This window comes from Oncorhynchus kisutch, unplaced genomic scaffold (assembly GCF_002021735.2).
Source record: "Oncorhynchus kisutch isolate 150728-3 unplaced genomic scaffold, Okis_V2 Okis03b-Okis08b_hom, whole genome shotgun sequence".
Lineage (NCBI taxonomy): Eukaryota > Metazoa > Chordata > Actinopteri > Salmoniformes > Salmonidae > Oncorhynchus > Oncorhynchus kisutch.
The window spans coordinates 13,135,695-13,149,686 of NW_022261980.1; the positions used below are offsets into that span (position 1 = coordinate 13,135,695).

Below are 13,992 nucleotides of genomic sequence, written 5' to 3' on the forward strand. Positions count from 1 at the left end.
TGGCACCTAGACAGAAGTGTTGAACACTGCACATTTTCCCCCGTCAAATAAACCTAATAAGGTAAGGTATAAATGCTACTTTTGTGTTATGAGCAATTTGATGATTGAGTTCACAAAAAATGGAGGAGAGGCCCACCGATGCCTTCATACCTTGGATAGTGTTCAGTAAAGTGGTCAGAGGTCTGTTATCAATAAGACCATGTTGCAGTATGCAGAGTCTCTATTCATCAGCAACTGAAAACGTTTGGATATCCAGCCCCGCCCCTCGCTCAAAGACAATGGCTGTCCGTATGTCATCTTTCCCTACCTTGGAAGGTGTTTCCCTGGGCGGCTGGCTCCAAGCTTCCCCGGCCTCAAACAGATTCTTCTTGGAGGCCACAGGCTCAGTGGGGCTGGGCAGGTCCGTCAGAGCCTGCTGCCTGGCTGCCTTGGCTTCCATAGAGGACGTCTGGACAGATGAGACATGACCGTTACCTCCCGTTTACTGTCTGGACTGAATTGGTTACACTGTGTTGTTACACAGGGGCGGCAGGGTAGCCTAGTGGTTAGAGTGGAGGGGCGGCAGGGTAGCCTAGTGGTTAGAGCGTTGGACTAGTAACCGAAAGGTTGCAAGTTCGAATCCCCGAGCTGACAAGGTACAAATCTGTCGTTCTGCCCCTGAACAGGCAGTTAACCCACTGTTCCTAGGCCGTCATTGAAAATAAGAATTAGTTCTTAACTGACTTGCCTAGTAAAATAAAGGTAAATATTTAAATTTTTTTTAAACACAAGAAAGAGCCTGCATAGCCGGTTCCTCTCTGTTCAGGGGGAGGCTCGGCCACTCCTGTGTTACGGTTAAAGATAAACTAAATGAAGGAGCAGCTCTAAATGTTGTAGGTCATACAGGGGATGGAAACTCACAGGATGGAAGATAGCAGTAGATTAGTATAATACAGTACAGTGTTAACCAACTCTGGGAACTCCTAATGTGAGCTATTGGAGCACTGGAGAAAACAGTAGTATAGTATAGTACAGTATAGTGTAGTATATTATAGTATGGTATAGTATAGTATAGTACAGTATATCATAATAGCACAGTATAGCATATCATAGTATGGTATTATATAGTGCAGTATGGTAGAGTATAGTGTGTGGCATAGTATAGTATAGTGTAGTATATTATAGTATAGTAGAGTACAGTATATCATATTATAGTATAGTATAGTACAGTAGAATATAATATAGTATACCATAGCACATCATAGTATAGTGTAGTATATTATAGTATAGTAGAGTACAGTATATCATATTATAGTATAGTATAGTACAGTAGAATATAATATAGTATACCATAGCACATCATAGTATAGTGTAGTATATTATAGTATAGTAGAGCACAGTATATCATATTATAGTATAGTATAGTACAGTAGAATATAATATAGTATACCATAGCACATCATAGTATAGTGTAGTATAGTATAGTATAGTAGAGTACAGTATATCATATTATAGTATAGTATAGTACAGTAGAATATAATATAGTATACCATAGCACATCATAGTATAGTGTAGTATAGTACAGTATATCATATTATAGTATAGTATAGTACAGTAGAATATAATATAGTATACCATAGCACATCATAGTATAGTGTAGTATAGTACAGTATATCATATTATAGTATAGTATAGTACAGTAGAATATAATATAGTATACCATAGCACATCATAGTATAGTGTAGTATAGTACAGTAAAACACAGTAAAGTAAAGTAAAGCATACCAAAGTATAGTAATGTATAGTATAGTACATTCAAGTATAGTAAAGTATTGTAAAGTATAGTAAGGTATAGCATAGTACAGTAAAGTATAGTAAAGCATAATAAAGTATAGTAAGGTATAGCATAGTACAATACAGTAAGGTATAGCGTAGTACAGTATAGTATATTAAAGCATAGTACAGTTTTGTAAAGTATAGTAAGGTATAGTATAGTATTGTAAAGTTTAGTAAGGTATAGTATTGAAAAACATTGTAAGGTATAGTATAGGAAAGTTTAGTAAGGTATAGTATTGAAAAGCATGGTAAGGTATAGTACAGTTTTGTAAAGTTTAGTAAGGTATAGTATAGTAAAGTACAGCATAGTATACCTCTATGGCATGAGTGTACTGTTCCAGCCTGTTGTCGATCTTGGAGATGGGGATGGGAGGCTGGGTCTTCTTGATGCTGTTACTGTTTTACAGTAAGAACAAGAACAACAAGAAATATTATTCCATGAACATCATTCTTTCATAGTACTCTGAGGTAGGGTTAGGGTTGATAGTACTCTGAGGAAGAGGTTAGGGTTGATAGTACTCTGAGGAAGAGGTTAGGGTTGATAGTACTCTGAGGTAGAGGTTAGGGTTGATAGTACTCTGAGGTAGAGGTTAGGGTTGATAGTACTCTGAGGAAGAGGTTAGGGTTGATAGTACTCTGAGGTAGGGTTAGGGTTAGGGTTGATAGTACTCTGAGGTAGAGGTTAGGGTTGATAGTACTCTGAGGAAGAGGTTAGGGTTAGGGTTGATAGTACTCTGAGGTAGAGGTTAGGGTTGATAGTACTCTGAGGTAGAGGTTAGGGTTGATAGTACTCTGAGGTAGAGGTTAGGGTTAGGGTTGATAGTACTCTGAGGAAGAGGTTAGGGTTGATAGTACTCTGAGGTAGAGGTTAGGGTTCATAGTACTCTGAGGTAGGGTTAGGGTTGATAGTACTCTGAGGAAGAGGTTAGGGTTAGGGTTGATAGTACTCTGAGGTAGAGGTTAGGGTTGATAGTACTCTGAGGTAGAGGTTAGGGTTGATAGTACTCTGAGGTAGGGTTAGGGTTAGGGTTGATAGTACTCTGAGGTAGAGGTTAGGGTTGATAGTACTCTGAGGTAGAGGTTAGGGCTGATAGTACTCTGAGGTAGGGTTAGGGTTAGGGTTGATAGTACTCTGAGGAAGAGGTTAGGGTTGATAGTACTCTGAGGTAGGGTTAGGGTTGATAGTACTCCGAGGTAGGGTTAGGGTTGATAGTACTCTGAGGTAGAGGTTAGGGTTAGGGTTGATAGTACTCTGAGGTAGGGTTAGGGTTAGGGTTGATAGTACTCTGAGGTAGGGTTAGGGTTAGGGTTGATAGTACTCTGAGGTAGAGGTTAGGGTTGATAGTACTCTGAGGTAGAGGTTAGGGTTGATAGTACTTTGAGGTAGAGGTTAGGGTTGATAGTACTCTGAGGTAGGGTTAGGGTTGATAGTACTCTGAGGTAGAGGTTAGGGTTGATAGTACTCTGAGGTAGGGTTAGGGTTGATAGTACTCTGAGGTAGAGGTTAGGGTTGATAGTACTCTGAGGTAGAGGTTAGGGCTGATAGTACTCTGAGGTAGGGTTAGGGTTAGGGTTGATAGTACTCTGAGGAAGAGGTTAGGGTTGATAGTACTCTGAGGTAGGGTTAGGGTTGATAGTACTCTCCGAGGTAGGGTTAGGGTTGATCGTACTCTGAGGTAGAGGTTAGGGTTAGGGTTGATAGTACTCTGAGGTAGGGTTAGGGTTAGGGTTGATAGTACTCTGAGGTAGGGTTAGGGTTAGGGTTGATAGTACTCTGAGGTAGGGTTAGGGTTAGGGTTGATAGTACTCTGAGGTAGAGGTTAGGGTTGATAGTACTCTGAGGTAGAGGTTAGGGTTGATAGTACTTTGAGGTAGAGGTTAGGGTTGATAGTACTCTGAGGTAGGGTTAGGGTTGATAGTACTCTGAGGTAGAGGTTAGGGTTGATAGTACTCTGAGGAAGAGGTTAGGGTTGATAGTACTCTGAGGTAGGGTTAGGGTTAGGGTTGATAGTACTCTGAGGTAGAGGTTAGGGTTGATAGTACTCTGAGGAAGAGGTTAGGGTTGATAGTACTCTGAGGTAGGGTTAGGGTTGATAGTACTCTGAGGTAGGGTTAGGGTTGATAGTACTCTGAGGTAGGGTTAGGGTTAGGGTTGATAGTACTCTGAGGTAGGGTTAGAGTTGATAGTACTCTGAGGTAGGGTTAGGGTTGATAGTACTCTGAGGTAGGGTTAGGGTTGATAGTACTCTGAGGTAGGGTTAGGGTTGATAGTACTCTGAGGTAGGGTTAGGGTTAGGGTTGATAGTACTCTGAGGTAGAGGTTAGGGTTGATAGTACTCTGAGGTAGGGTTAGGGTTGATAGTGCTCTGAGGTAGGGTTAGGGTTGATAGTACTCTGAGGTAGGGTTAGGGTTAGGGTTGATAGTACTCTGAGGTAGAGGTTAGGGTTGATAGTACTCTGAGGTAGGGTTAGGGTTGATAGTACTCTGAGGTAGGGTTAGGGTTAGGGTTGATAGTACTCTGAGGTAGGGTTAGGGTTAGGGTTGATAGTACTCTGAGGTAGGGTTAGGATTGATAGTACTCTGAGGTAGGGTTAGGATTGATAGTATTCTGAGGTAGGGTTAGGATTGATAGTACTCTGAGGTAGGGTTAGGGTTAGGATTGATAGTACTCTGAGGTAGGGTTAGGATTGATAGTATTCTGAGGTTGAGTTAGGGTTGATAGTACTCTGAGGTAGGGTTAGGATTGATAGTACTCTGAGGTAGGTTTAGGGTTGATAGTACTCTGAGGTAGGGTTAGGGTTGATAGTACTCTGAGGTAGAGGTTAGGGTTGATAGTACTCTGAGGTAGGGTTAGGGTTGATAGTACTCTGAGGTAGGGTTAGGGTTGATAGTACTCTGAGGCAGGGTTAGGATTGATAGTACTCTGAGGTAGGGCTAGGGTTGTATATTTAATTGCTAAGTAAAGGTATAGCTCATTCTTAAGACATCTAATGAATCCACACTCCTTTGATGGCTATTTTGGGTATAGCGAAGGATTCCTGTGTGTCATAGTCTAAATAAAGTGATAGTAGTTATACTCCCTATGCTCTTCTTTCAAGTCAACCTGAAACCGTTTCAACACTTGTCTGACCCCAGGCCTCCTGCACGCCACAAGCATTACTCTTGCTTCAGGCAAGTGTGGTTTAACCCAACCAGCTCCATTTACATTTGCTATAGCACAGGAGCTCACTGCCCAGCCAGAGGAGCAGGATGTCTCTAGTCTCACCAGGAGCTCACTGCCCAGCCAGAGGAGCAGGACGTCTCTAGTCTCACCAGGAGCTCACTGCCCAGCCAGAGGAGCAGGACATCGCTAGTCTCACCAGGAGCTCACTGCCCAGCCAGAGGAGCAGGACATCGCTAGTCTCACCAGGAGCTCACTGCCCAACCAGAGGAGCAGGACATCTGACCAGGAGCTCACTGCCCAGCCAGAGGAGCAGGACATCTGACCAGGAGCTCACTGCCCAGCCAGAGGAGCAGGATGTCTCTAGTCTCACCAGGAGCTCACTGCCCAGCCAGAGGAGCAGGACATCTCTAGTCTCACCAGGAGCTCACTGCCCAACCAGAGGAGCAGGACATCTTTAGTCTCAACAGGAGCTCACTGCCCAGCCAGAGGAGCAGGACATCTGACCAGGAGCTCACTGCCCAGCCAGAGGAGCAGGACATCTGACCAGGAGCTCACTGCCCAGCCAGAGGAGCAGGACATCTGACCAGGAGCTCACTGCCCAGCCAGAGGAGCAGGACATCTGACCAGGAGCTCACTGCCCAGCCAGAGGAGCAGGACGTCTCTAGTCTCACCAGGAGCTCACTGCCCAGCCAGAGGAGCAGGACGTCTCTAGTCTCACCAGGAGCTCACTGCCCAGCCAGAGGAGCAGGACGTCTCTAGTCTCACCAGGAGCTCACTGCCCAGCCAGAGGAGCAGGACATCTTTAGTCTCACCAGGAGCTCACTGCCCAGCCAGAGGAGCAGGCCATCTTTAGTCTCAACAGGAGCTCACTGCCCAGCCAGAGGAGCAGGACATCTCACCAGGAGCTCACTGCCCAGCCAGAGGAGCAGGATGTCTCTAGTCTCACCAGGAGCTCACTGCCCAGCCAGAGGAGCAGGACATCTGACCAGGAGCTCACTGCCCAGCCAGAGGAGCAGGATGTCTCTAGTCTCACCAGGATCTCACTGCCCAGCCAGAGGAGCAGGACATCTGACCAGGAGCTCACTGCCAAGCCAGAGGAGCAGGACGTCTCTAGTCTCACCAGGAGCTCACTGCCCAGCCAGAGGAGCAGGACGTCTCTAGTCTCACCAGGAGCTCACTGCCCAGCCAGAGGAGCAGGACATCTGACCAGGAGCTCACTGCCCAGCCAGAGGAGCAGGACATCTGACCAGGAGCTCACTGCCCAGCCAGAGGAGCAGGACGTCTCTAGTCTCACCAGGAGCTCACTGCCCAGCCAGAGGAGCAGGACATCTGACCAGGAGCTCACTGCCCAGCCAGAGGAGCAGGACGTCTCTAGTCTCACCAGGAGCTCACTGCCCAGCCAGAGGAGCAGAACGTCTCTAGTCTCACCAGGAGCTCACTGCCCAGCCAGAGGAGCAGGACGCATCTAGTCTCTTAGGATGTCTAACAGACTAGACCACATATCAACACAGACTATCCTCTAAACAGTGATGTCTTCCATCTGCTTTAATATAATATCTATAGACTATATCAGAGATCCTCTAAACAGTGATCTCTTCCATCTGCTTTAATATAATATCTATAGACTATATCAGAGATCCTCTAAACAGTGATCTCTTCCATCTGCTTTAATATAATATCTATAGACTATATCAGAGATCCTCTAAACAGTGATCTCTTCCATCTGCTTTAATATAATATCTTCCTGTCCCTCTGATTTAGGCCAGATAAATGTGACACCGGAAAACTTTATTAGCAGTGTCTTCCACCAACGCAGACAGATGCTTTGTGTTGAGGGTGTTTGGGTTACCATTAGTTACGATGATGTCATTGACTCTCTGATGATGAGTTCCATCATGTTCACATTTTATGAAAGGGGCTATTATCCTCACGCAATGTTTCCTCTTACAAGTGTGTGTGTGCGTGAGTGTGTGTGTGCCTGCGTGCATGTTTATGTATGTGTGTGTGTGTGTCCTCTGACAGATGGGAAACAGAGAGGGAATAAAACACCAGCTCACCTGATGACTTCATCTCTTAAGGCCCTCAGACTCCTAGTTAATGATCTCCCTCACCATTCTCTGTCTTAAGGCCCTCAGACTCCTAGCTAATTCCTCTCTCTCTCACCATTCCCTGTCTTAAGGCCCTGAGACTCCAAGCTAATTCCTCTCTCTCTCACCATTCTCTGTCTTAAGGCCCTGAGACTCCTAGCTAATTCCTCTCTCTCACCATTCTCTGTCTTAAGGCCCTAAGACTCCTATAGCTAATGCTGTCCCTCACCATACTATCTCTATCTCACCATGAGGAGCGTACCTGTTGCAGCGGCTATACGAGTGTTAGAGTGTATCTATCTAACCACACGACTGCTATAGGATCAGATAACTCATTCTATCTCAGCGCGAGGCTCCTCTGTAAGCACATCGCCCATCTATCTTACCAACAGCCACCAAAGAAAACACATCTGCTTTGACTTAGTACACCTAAATCATCACTGACAAGAGAGAGAGAGAGACAGAGAGAGAGAGGAGAGACAGAGTAGAGAGAGAGAAATCATGAAGATACAGAGGGACAGAGAGAGAGAGAGAGAGGACAGAGAGAGAGAGAGAGCGAGAGAGATGAGATGAGAGAGAGAGAGAGATGGAGAACAGAGGGAATCAAGAGAGAGAGATGAGACAGAGAGCAGAGAGGGAGAGAGAGAGAGACGAGAGAGAGAGAGAGAGAGAGAGAGAGAGGAGAGAGAGAGAGAGAGCGAGAGAGAGAGAGAGAGAGGAGGCCATAGGAGAGAGAGAGAGACAGAGACAGAGAGACAGAGACAGAACAGAGAGAGAGAGAGAGGAGAGAGGAGAGAGAGAGAGACAGAGAGAGAGAGAGACAGAGAGAGATGAGAGAGGAGAGACAGAGAGAGAGACAGAGAGAGAGAGACAGAGAGGACAGAGAGACAGAGACAGAAACAGAGAGAGAGATAGAGAGACAGAGACAGAGAGAGAGAGAGAGAGAGAGAGAGAGAGAGAGAGAGAGAGAGAGAGAGAGAGAGAGAGAGAGGGAGAGACTGCAAAATCCCTGCTTTTCTATTTCTCTATTTCACTATCTGTACTTAATTATTTCACCTCAGATATTTTCACTCACCTTTTCTGCAGAGAGCGGTTCAGAGACTCAGTCCTGTCGTTGATCTGAGGAAGGGAACAAGGACACCGGGTTTGTATTGGGAGATAATATATCTGAAGCTACCTAGAATAACAGCTAACAACTTCAATCTACAGTACGTCTACATTATTTCTCTACGGTAGCCCTACATTAGCAATCTACAGTAGCCCTACATTATTTATCAACCGTAGCTTACATTATCGATCTACAGTAGCCCTACATTATCAATCTACGGTAACCTTACATTACCAATCTACAGTAGCCCTACCTTATCAATCTACAGTAGCCCTACATTATCAATCTACAGTAGCCCTACATTATCAATCTACAGTAGCCATACGTTATTTATCAAGAGTAGCCCTACATTATCGATCTACAGCAACCTTACATTATCAATCTACAGTAACCCTACCTTATCAATCTAGAGTAGCCCTACATTATCAATCTACAGTAGCCCTACGTTATTTATCAACAGTAGCCCTACGTTATTTATCAACAGTAGCCCTACATTATCGATCTACAGTAACCTTACATTATCAATCTACAGTAGCCCTACATTATCATTCTACAGTAGCCCTACGTTATTTATCAACAGTAGGCCTACATTATCGATCTACAGTAACCCTATATTATCAATCTACAGTAACCCTACATTATCAATCTACAGTAGCCCTACATTATCAATCTACGGTAACCTTACATTATCAATATAGAGTATTCCTACCCATCCAAAGAATTCCTTCTCGTTAAAGCATTTGTGGTTCATACTGTCATGACCTGGTAAAGGTGTATAATACTGTCATGACCTGGTAAAGGTACTGTCATGACCTGTTAAAGGTGTATAATACTGTCATGACCTGTTAAAGGTACTGTCATGACCTGATAAAGGTGTATAATAGTGTCATGACCTGATAAAGGTGTATAATACTGTCATGACCTGGTAAAGGTACTGTCATGACCTGGTAAAGGTGTATAGTACTGTCATGACCTGATAAAGGTGTATAATACTGTCATGACCTGATAAAGGTGTATAATACTGTCATGACCTGATAAAGGTGTATAGTACTGTCATGACCTGGTAAAGGTGTATAATACTGTCATGACCTGATAAAGGTGTATAATACTGTCATGACCTGATAAAAGGTGTATGGTACTGTCATGACCTGATAAAGGTACTGTCATGACCTGATAAAGGTGTATAATACTGTCATGACCTGATAAAGGTACTGCCATGACCTGGTAAAGGTGTATAATACTGTCATGACCTGATAAAGGTGTATAGTACTGTCATGACCTGATAAAGGTGTATAATACTGTCATGACCTGGTAAAGGTGTATGGTACTGTCATGACCTGTTAAAGGTACTGTCATGACCTGATAAAGGTGTATAGTACTGTCATGACCTGATAAAGGTGTATAATACTGTCATGACCTGATAAAGGTGTATAATACTGTCATGACCTGGTAAAGGTACTGTCATGACCTGATAAAGGTGTATAATACTGTCATGACCTGTTAAAGGTACTGTCATGACCTGATAAAGGTGTATAGTACTGTCATGACCTGGTAAAGGTGTATAGTACTGTCATGACCTGGTAAAGGTGTATAGTACTGTCATGACCTGGTAAAGGTGTATAATACTGTCATGACCTGGTAAAGGTGTATAGTACTGTCATGACCTGGTAAAGGTGTATAGTACCGTCATGACCTGATAAACGTACTGTCATGACCTGTAATAGGTGTATAATACTGTCATGACCTGGTAAAGGTGTATAGTACTGTCATGACCTGATAAAGGTGTATAATACTATCATGACCTGGTAAAGGTGTATAGTACCGTCATGACCTGATAAACGTACTGGCATGACCTGTAATAGGTGTATAATACTGTCATGACCTGGTAAAGGTGTATGATACTGTCATGACCTGGTAAAGGTGTATGTAGGGGCCACACAGTAAGTTGAAAGGAACAATCTTCCCCTTGAATTTGTCAATATATTATCCATCAGCATGGCTCATAATATGGACACCTTCCTGTTGATGATGTAGCAACAATTCCCTTTGGAGGGAAGGTGAAACAGGAACGCTTGGTCGCGGATCTGTTTGGGTTGTCTTGCCAACCCATATGGTCATTGATGCATGACAATGTCTATATTTGGCAAGACAGCACCAACAGATCTGGGACCAGGCTAGAAACAAGAGCTGAGTTTGTATGAAGCGCAGAATGACATAAAAAAAAAAGACAGACAGCTGACAAGTGGTGTCACGTTACGACCACACGGAACACAACAGAACGGAACCTTTGTGTCACAGTTATCCCCGTGGTGACCTTTAACCTGGAATGACCCCTGCATGGGGTCAACGTTCCAGAACATTTAATCCTCATAAAAATATAAAAATAATAATAATAATAAAAATAATAATAATAATAATAATAATTCTGTGTCCTGTTATATTATGTTTCAGAATCACTTTTGTATTACATTTGAAGTAAAAATCGAACCGGATCTCTGTTGTAATGCATCGTATACAACAACAAATATCATGCTGATGATTCCTTGAGATTTATTAGAAATATTTCCTTTCGTTTTAGTTATAAAAGCAAACAGGGAACGGAATCTAATGGGGGGGGGGCAGAATCTAACACGGGGGGGACAGAATCTAACACGGGGGGGACAGAATCTAACACGGGGGGGACAGAATCTAACACGGGGGGACAGAATCTAACACGGGGGGGACAGAATCTAACACGGGGGGGACAGAATCTAACACGGGGGGACAGAATCTAACACGGGGGGGACTCAATCTAACACGGGGGGGACAGAATCTAACACGGGGGGGACAGAATCTAACACGGGGGGGAACAGAATCTAACACGGGGGGCAGAATCTAACACGGGGGGAGCTCTAACACGGGGGGGATAGAATCTAACACGGGGGCTCAATCTAACACGGGGGGGTTTACTCAATCTAACACGGGGGGGTTTATTCAATCTAACATGGGGGGCTCAATCTAACACGGGGGGGTTTACTCAATCTAACACGGGGGGGTTTACTCAATCTAACACGGGGGTACTCAATCTAACACGGGTACGGGAACATAATCTAAAACAACAGAATAATTTGGATTTGGATTAAATGTTCTGAAATACGTTTGTCCTCTGGAACCCTGGGTCTCCAAGGTGAAACTCACCGTGCAGGTATTCTCAGACGTCATCCTCTCCTCGGTGTCATTCTGGAAGGACACACATCACAGGGAAGCACATTGATGACAGGAAAGACACAAGCCAACGCCACTCTGCTGCAGACAGTTTCTTTTCAGATGACTTTTACACTGCTAACGACGTGCCAAGAAACACAATAATATATAAGGTCATTAATCTGATAGATACGTACAGTGGAACACTTTTCCACGATCGAAAGGTTTATTTTCCGAATAGTTGGCAAATAATCTTTTTGTTTTGTCCGATTGATTTTAGAGGAAAATATATTTGTTTGTAAAAAAAAATTTTCATTGAACCTTTATTAAACGAGGCAAGTCAGTTAAGAATAAATTCTTATTTACAATGACGGCCTACACCGGCCAAATCCAAACTTGGACGACGCTGGGCCAATTGTGTGCCGCCCTGTGGGACTCCCAATCACGGCGGGTTGTGATGCAGCCTGGAATCAAACCAGGGTGTCTGTAGTGACGCCTCAAGCACTGAGATGCAGTGTTTTAGACCGCAGCTCCACTCCTACTTGTAATAGGAATATTACTAGTGTTTTACTGGTTTAACAGAAGCACAGAAAACATTGGATTGAGTGAGTCACTTCATTGGTTATGACTCAACAGTTGGCACATTAGCAAGGTTGCTATTGAGCAATGCAAACGTGTGTTACATCCTATTTAGCTGTGAGCCAGAAAAGAAAGTTGGGTGCTTTCCCATAAAGACATGAATTAACCCATGAAGACATGAATTAACCCATGAAGACATGAATTAACCCATAAAGACATGAATTAACCCATAAAGACATGAATTAACCCATGAAGACATGAATTTACCCATGAAGACATGAATTTACCCATGAAGACATGAATTAACCCATGAAGACATGAATTTACCCATGAAGACATGAATTAACCCACGAAGACATGAATTAACCCATGAAGACATGAATTAACCCATGAAGACATGAATTAACCCATGAAGACATGAATTAACCCATGAAGACATGAATTTACCCATGAAGACATGAATTAACCCACGAAGACATGAATTAACCCATGAAGACATGAATTTACCCATGAAGACATGAATTAACCCATGAAGACATGAATTAACCCATGAAGACATGAATTAACCCATGAAGACATGAATTAACCCATGACGGTCCGTGAAGTGTTGGAGTGTTTAAGGAAAGCTGACCACATGCAGCTACACACAGAGCACAACACAACAACTGTGTCCCCAATGAAACCCTATCTGGCACCCTATGGGTCCTGGTCAACGGTAGTGCACTATAAAGGGAATAGGGTTCCATTTGGAAGGGACACAAAGGCTCTGTTCCAGTATCCATAGTAACATAGTTCTTAGAATAAAGCAGAGTATTGGGGGCGTGGATTCTAAGAGGTAGACTAGTATGGACGTTAGAACACAGCCTAAAACTCTCTAAATGCTTTCAACACAGGAAGTAAAAACATCAAGGTGAAGAAATATAGGATGATGTGTCAACATGACATGCAAGAGGTGGAGAGGTGGTGTGGGGGTGTGATGACACATAGTGAGAGAAGAAAAATGTAGAGAAGTGATCCTGTAGTCAACATTGTCTTTTGTGTTTCTACGATAAGATTGAGAAAACAAACTTGTTTTGCTCATCAAAGAGTTGATTTTGAAATTATTTTATATTTTGTAGTTAGTAAAAAAAAAAAGGATGTCTTCAGACTAGAAGGTTTGTTTCAAATCTGTCACGGTTCATTTCTGTCTGAGAAGGAGTGTTGAAAACCTTTTCTGAAAACAAATGAACCAAGTGAAGAAACGGAACCCAAAGGAAGCCAGTGTGAATAGTCATACTGACATCAGACACTAAGTAGAGACACATGTTACCTGTCATACAACCACAGACCATACAGGACTCTCACTTCACATCACAGAGCCAACACAGTTATATCCATCCACACACTGCACTGACATCAGACACTAAGTAGAGACACATGTTACCTGTCATACAACCACAGACCATACAGGACTCTCACTTCACATCACAGAGCCAACACAGTTATATCCATCCACACACTGCACTGACATCAGACACTAAGTAGAGACACATGTTACCTGTCATACAACCACAGACCATACAGGACTCTCACTTCACATCACAGAGCCAACACAGTTATATCCATCCACACACTGCACTGACATCAGACACTAAGTAGAGACACATGTTACCTGTCATACAACCACAGACCATACAGGACTCTCACTTCACATCACAGAGCCAACACAGTTATATCCATCCACACACTGCACTGACATCAGACACTAAGTAGAGACACATGTTACCTGTCATACAACCACAGACCATACAGGACTCTCACTTCACATCACAGAGCCAACACAGTTATATCCATCCACACACTGCACTGACATCAGACACTAAGTAGAGACTCAAGTTACCTGTCATACCACCACAGACCATACAGGACTCTCACTTCACATCACAGAGCCAACACAGTTATATCCATCCACACACTGCACTGACATCAGACACTAAGTAGAGACACATGTTACCTGTCATACAACCACAGACCATACAGGACTCTCACTTCACATCACAGAGCCAACACAGTTATA

At 43.4% G+C, this 13,992-nt stretch overlaps 1 protein-coding gene across 4 annotated transcripts in view; it reads right to left on the reverse strand.

Annotated features, from left to right (window-relative positions):
- The window catches only part of LOC116359648 (non-muscle caldesmon-like), an 85,887-nt gene that overhangs the window by 15,733 nt on the left and 56,162 nt on the right, over positions 1 to 13,992 (reverse strand). For 2 of the 4 annotated variants that reach the window (XM_031812782.1, XM_031812781.1), the window contains exons 7-10: positions 11,352 to 11,393; positions 8,142 to 8,185; positions 2,130 to 2,211; positions 308 to 448 (exon numbers count right to left, since the gene is read on the reverse strand). In XM_031812782.1, the coding sequence (XP_031668642.1) occupies positions 308 to 448; positions 2,130 to 2,211; positions 8,142 to 8,185; positions 11,352 to 11,393 (309 nt within the window). The remainder of the gene's footprint in view (positions 1 to 307; positions 449 to 2,129; positions 2,212 to 8,141; positions 8,186 to 11,351; positions 11,394 to 13,992) is intronic. The other 2 variants (XM_031812784.1, XM_031812783.1) reach the window with 1 other exon arrangement.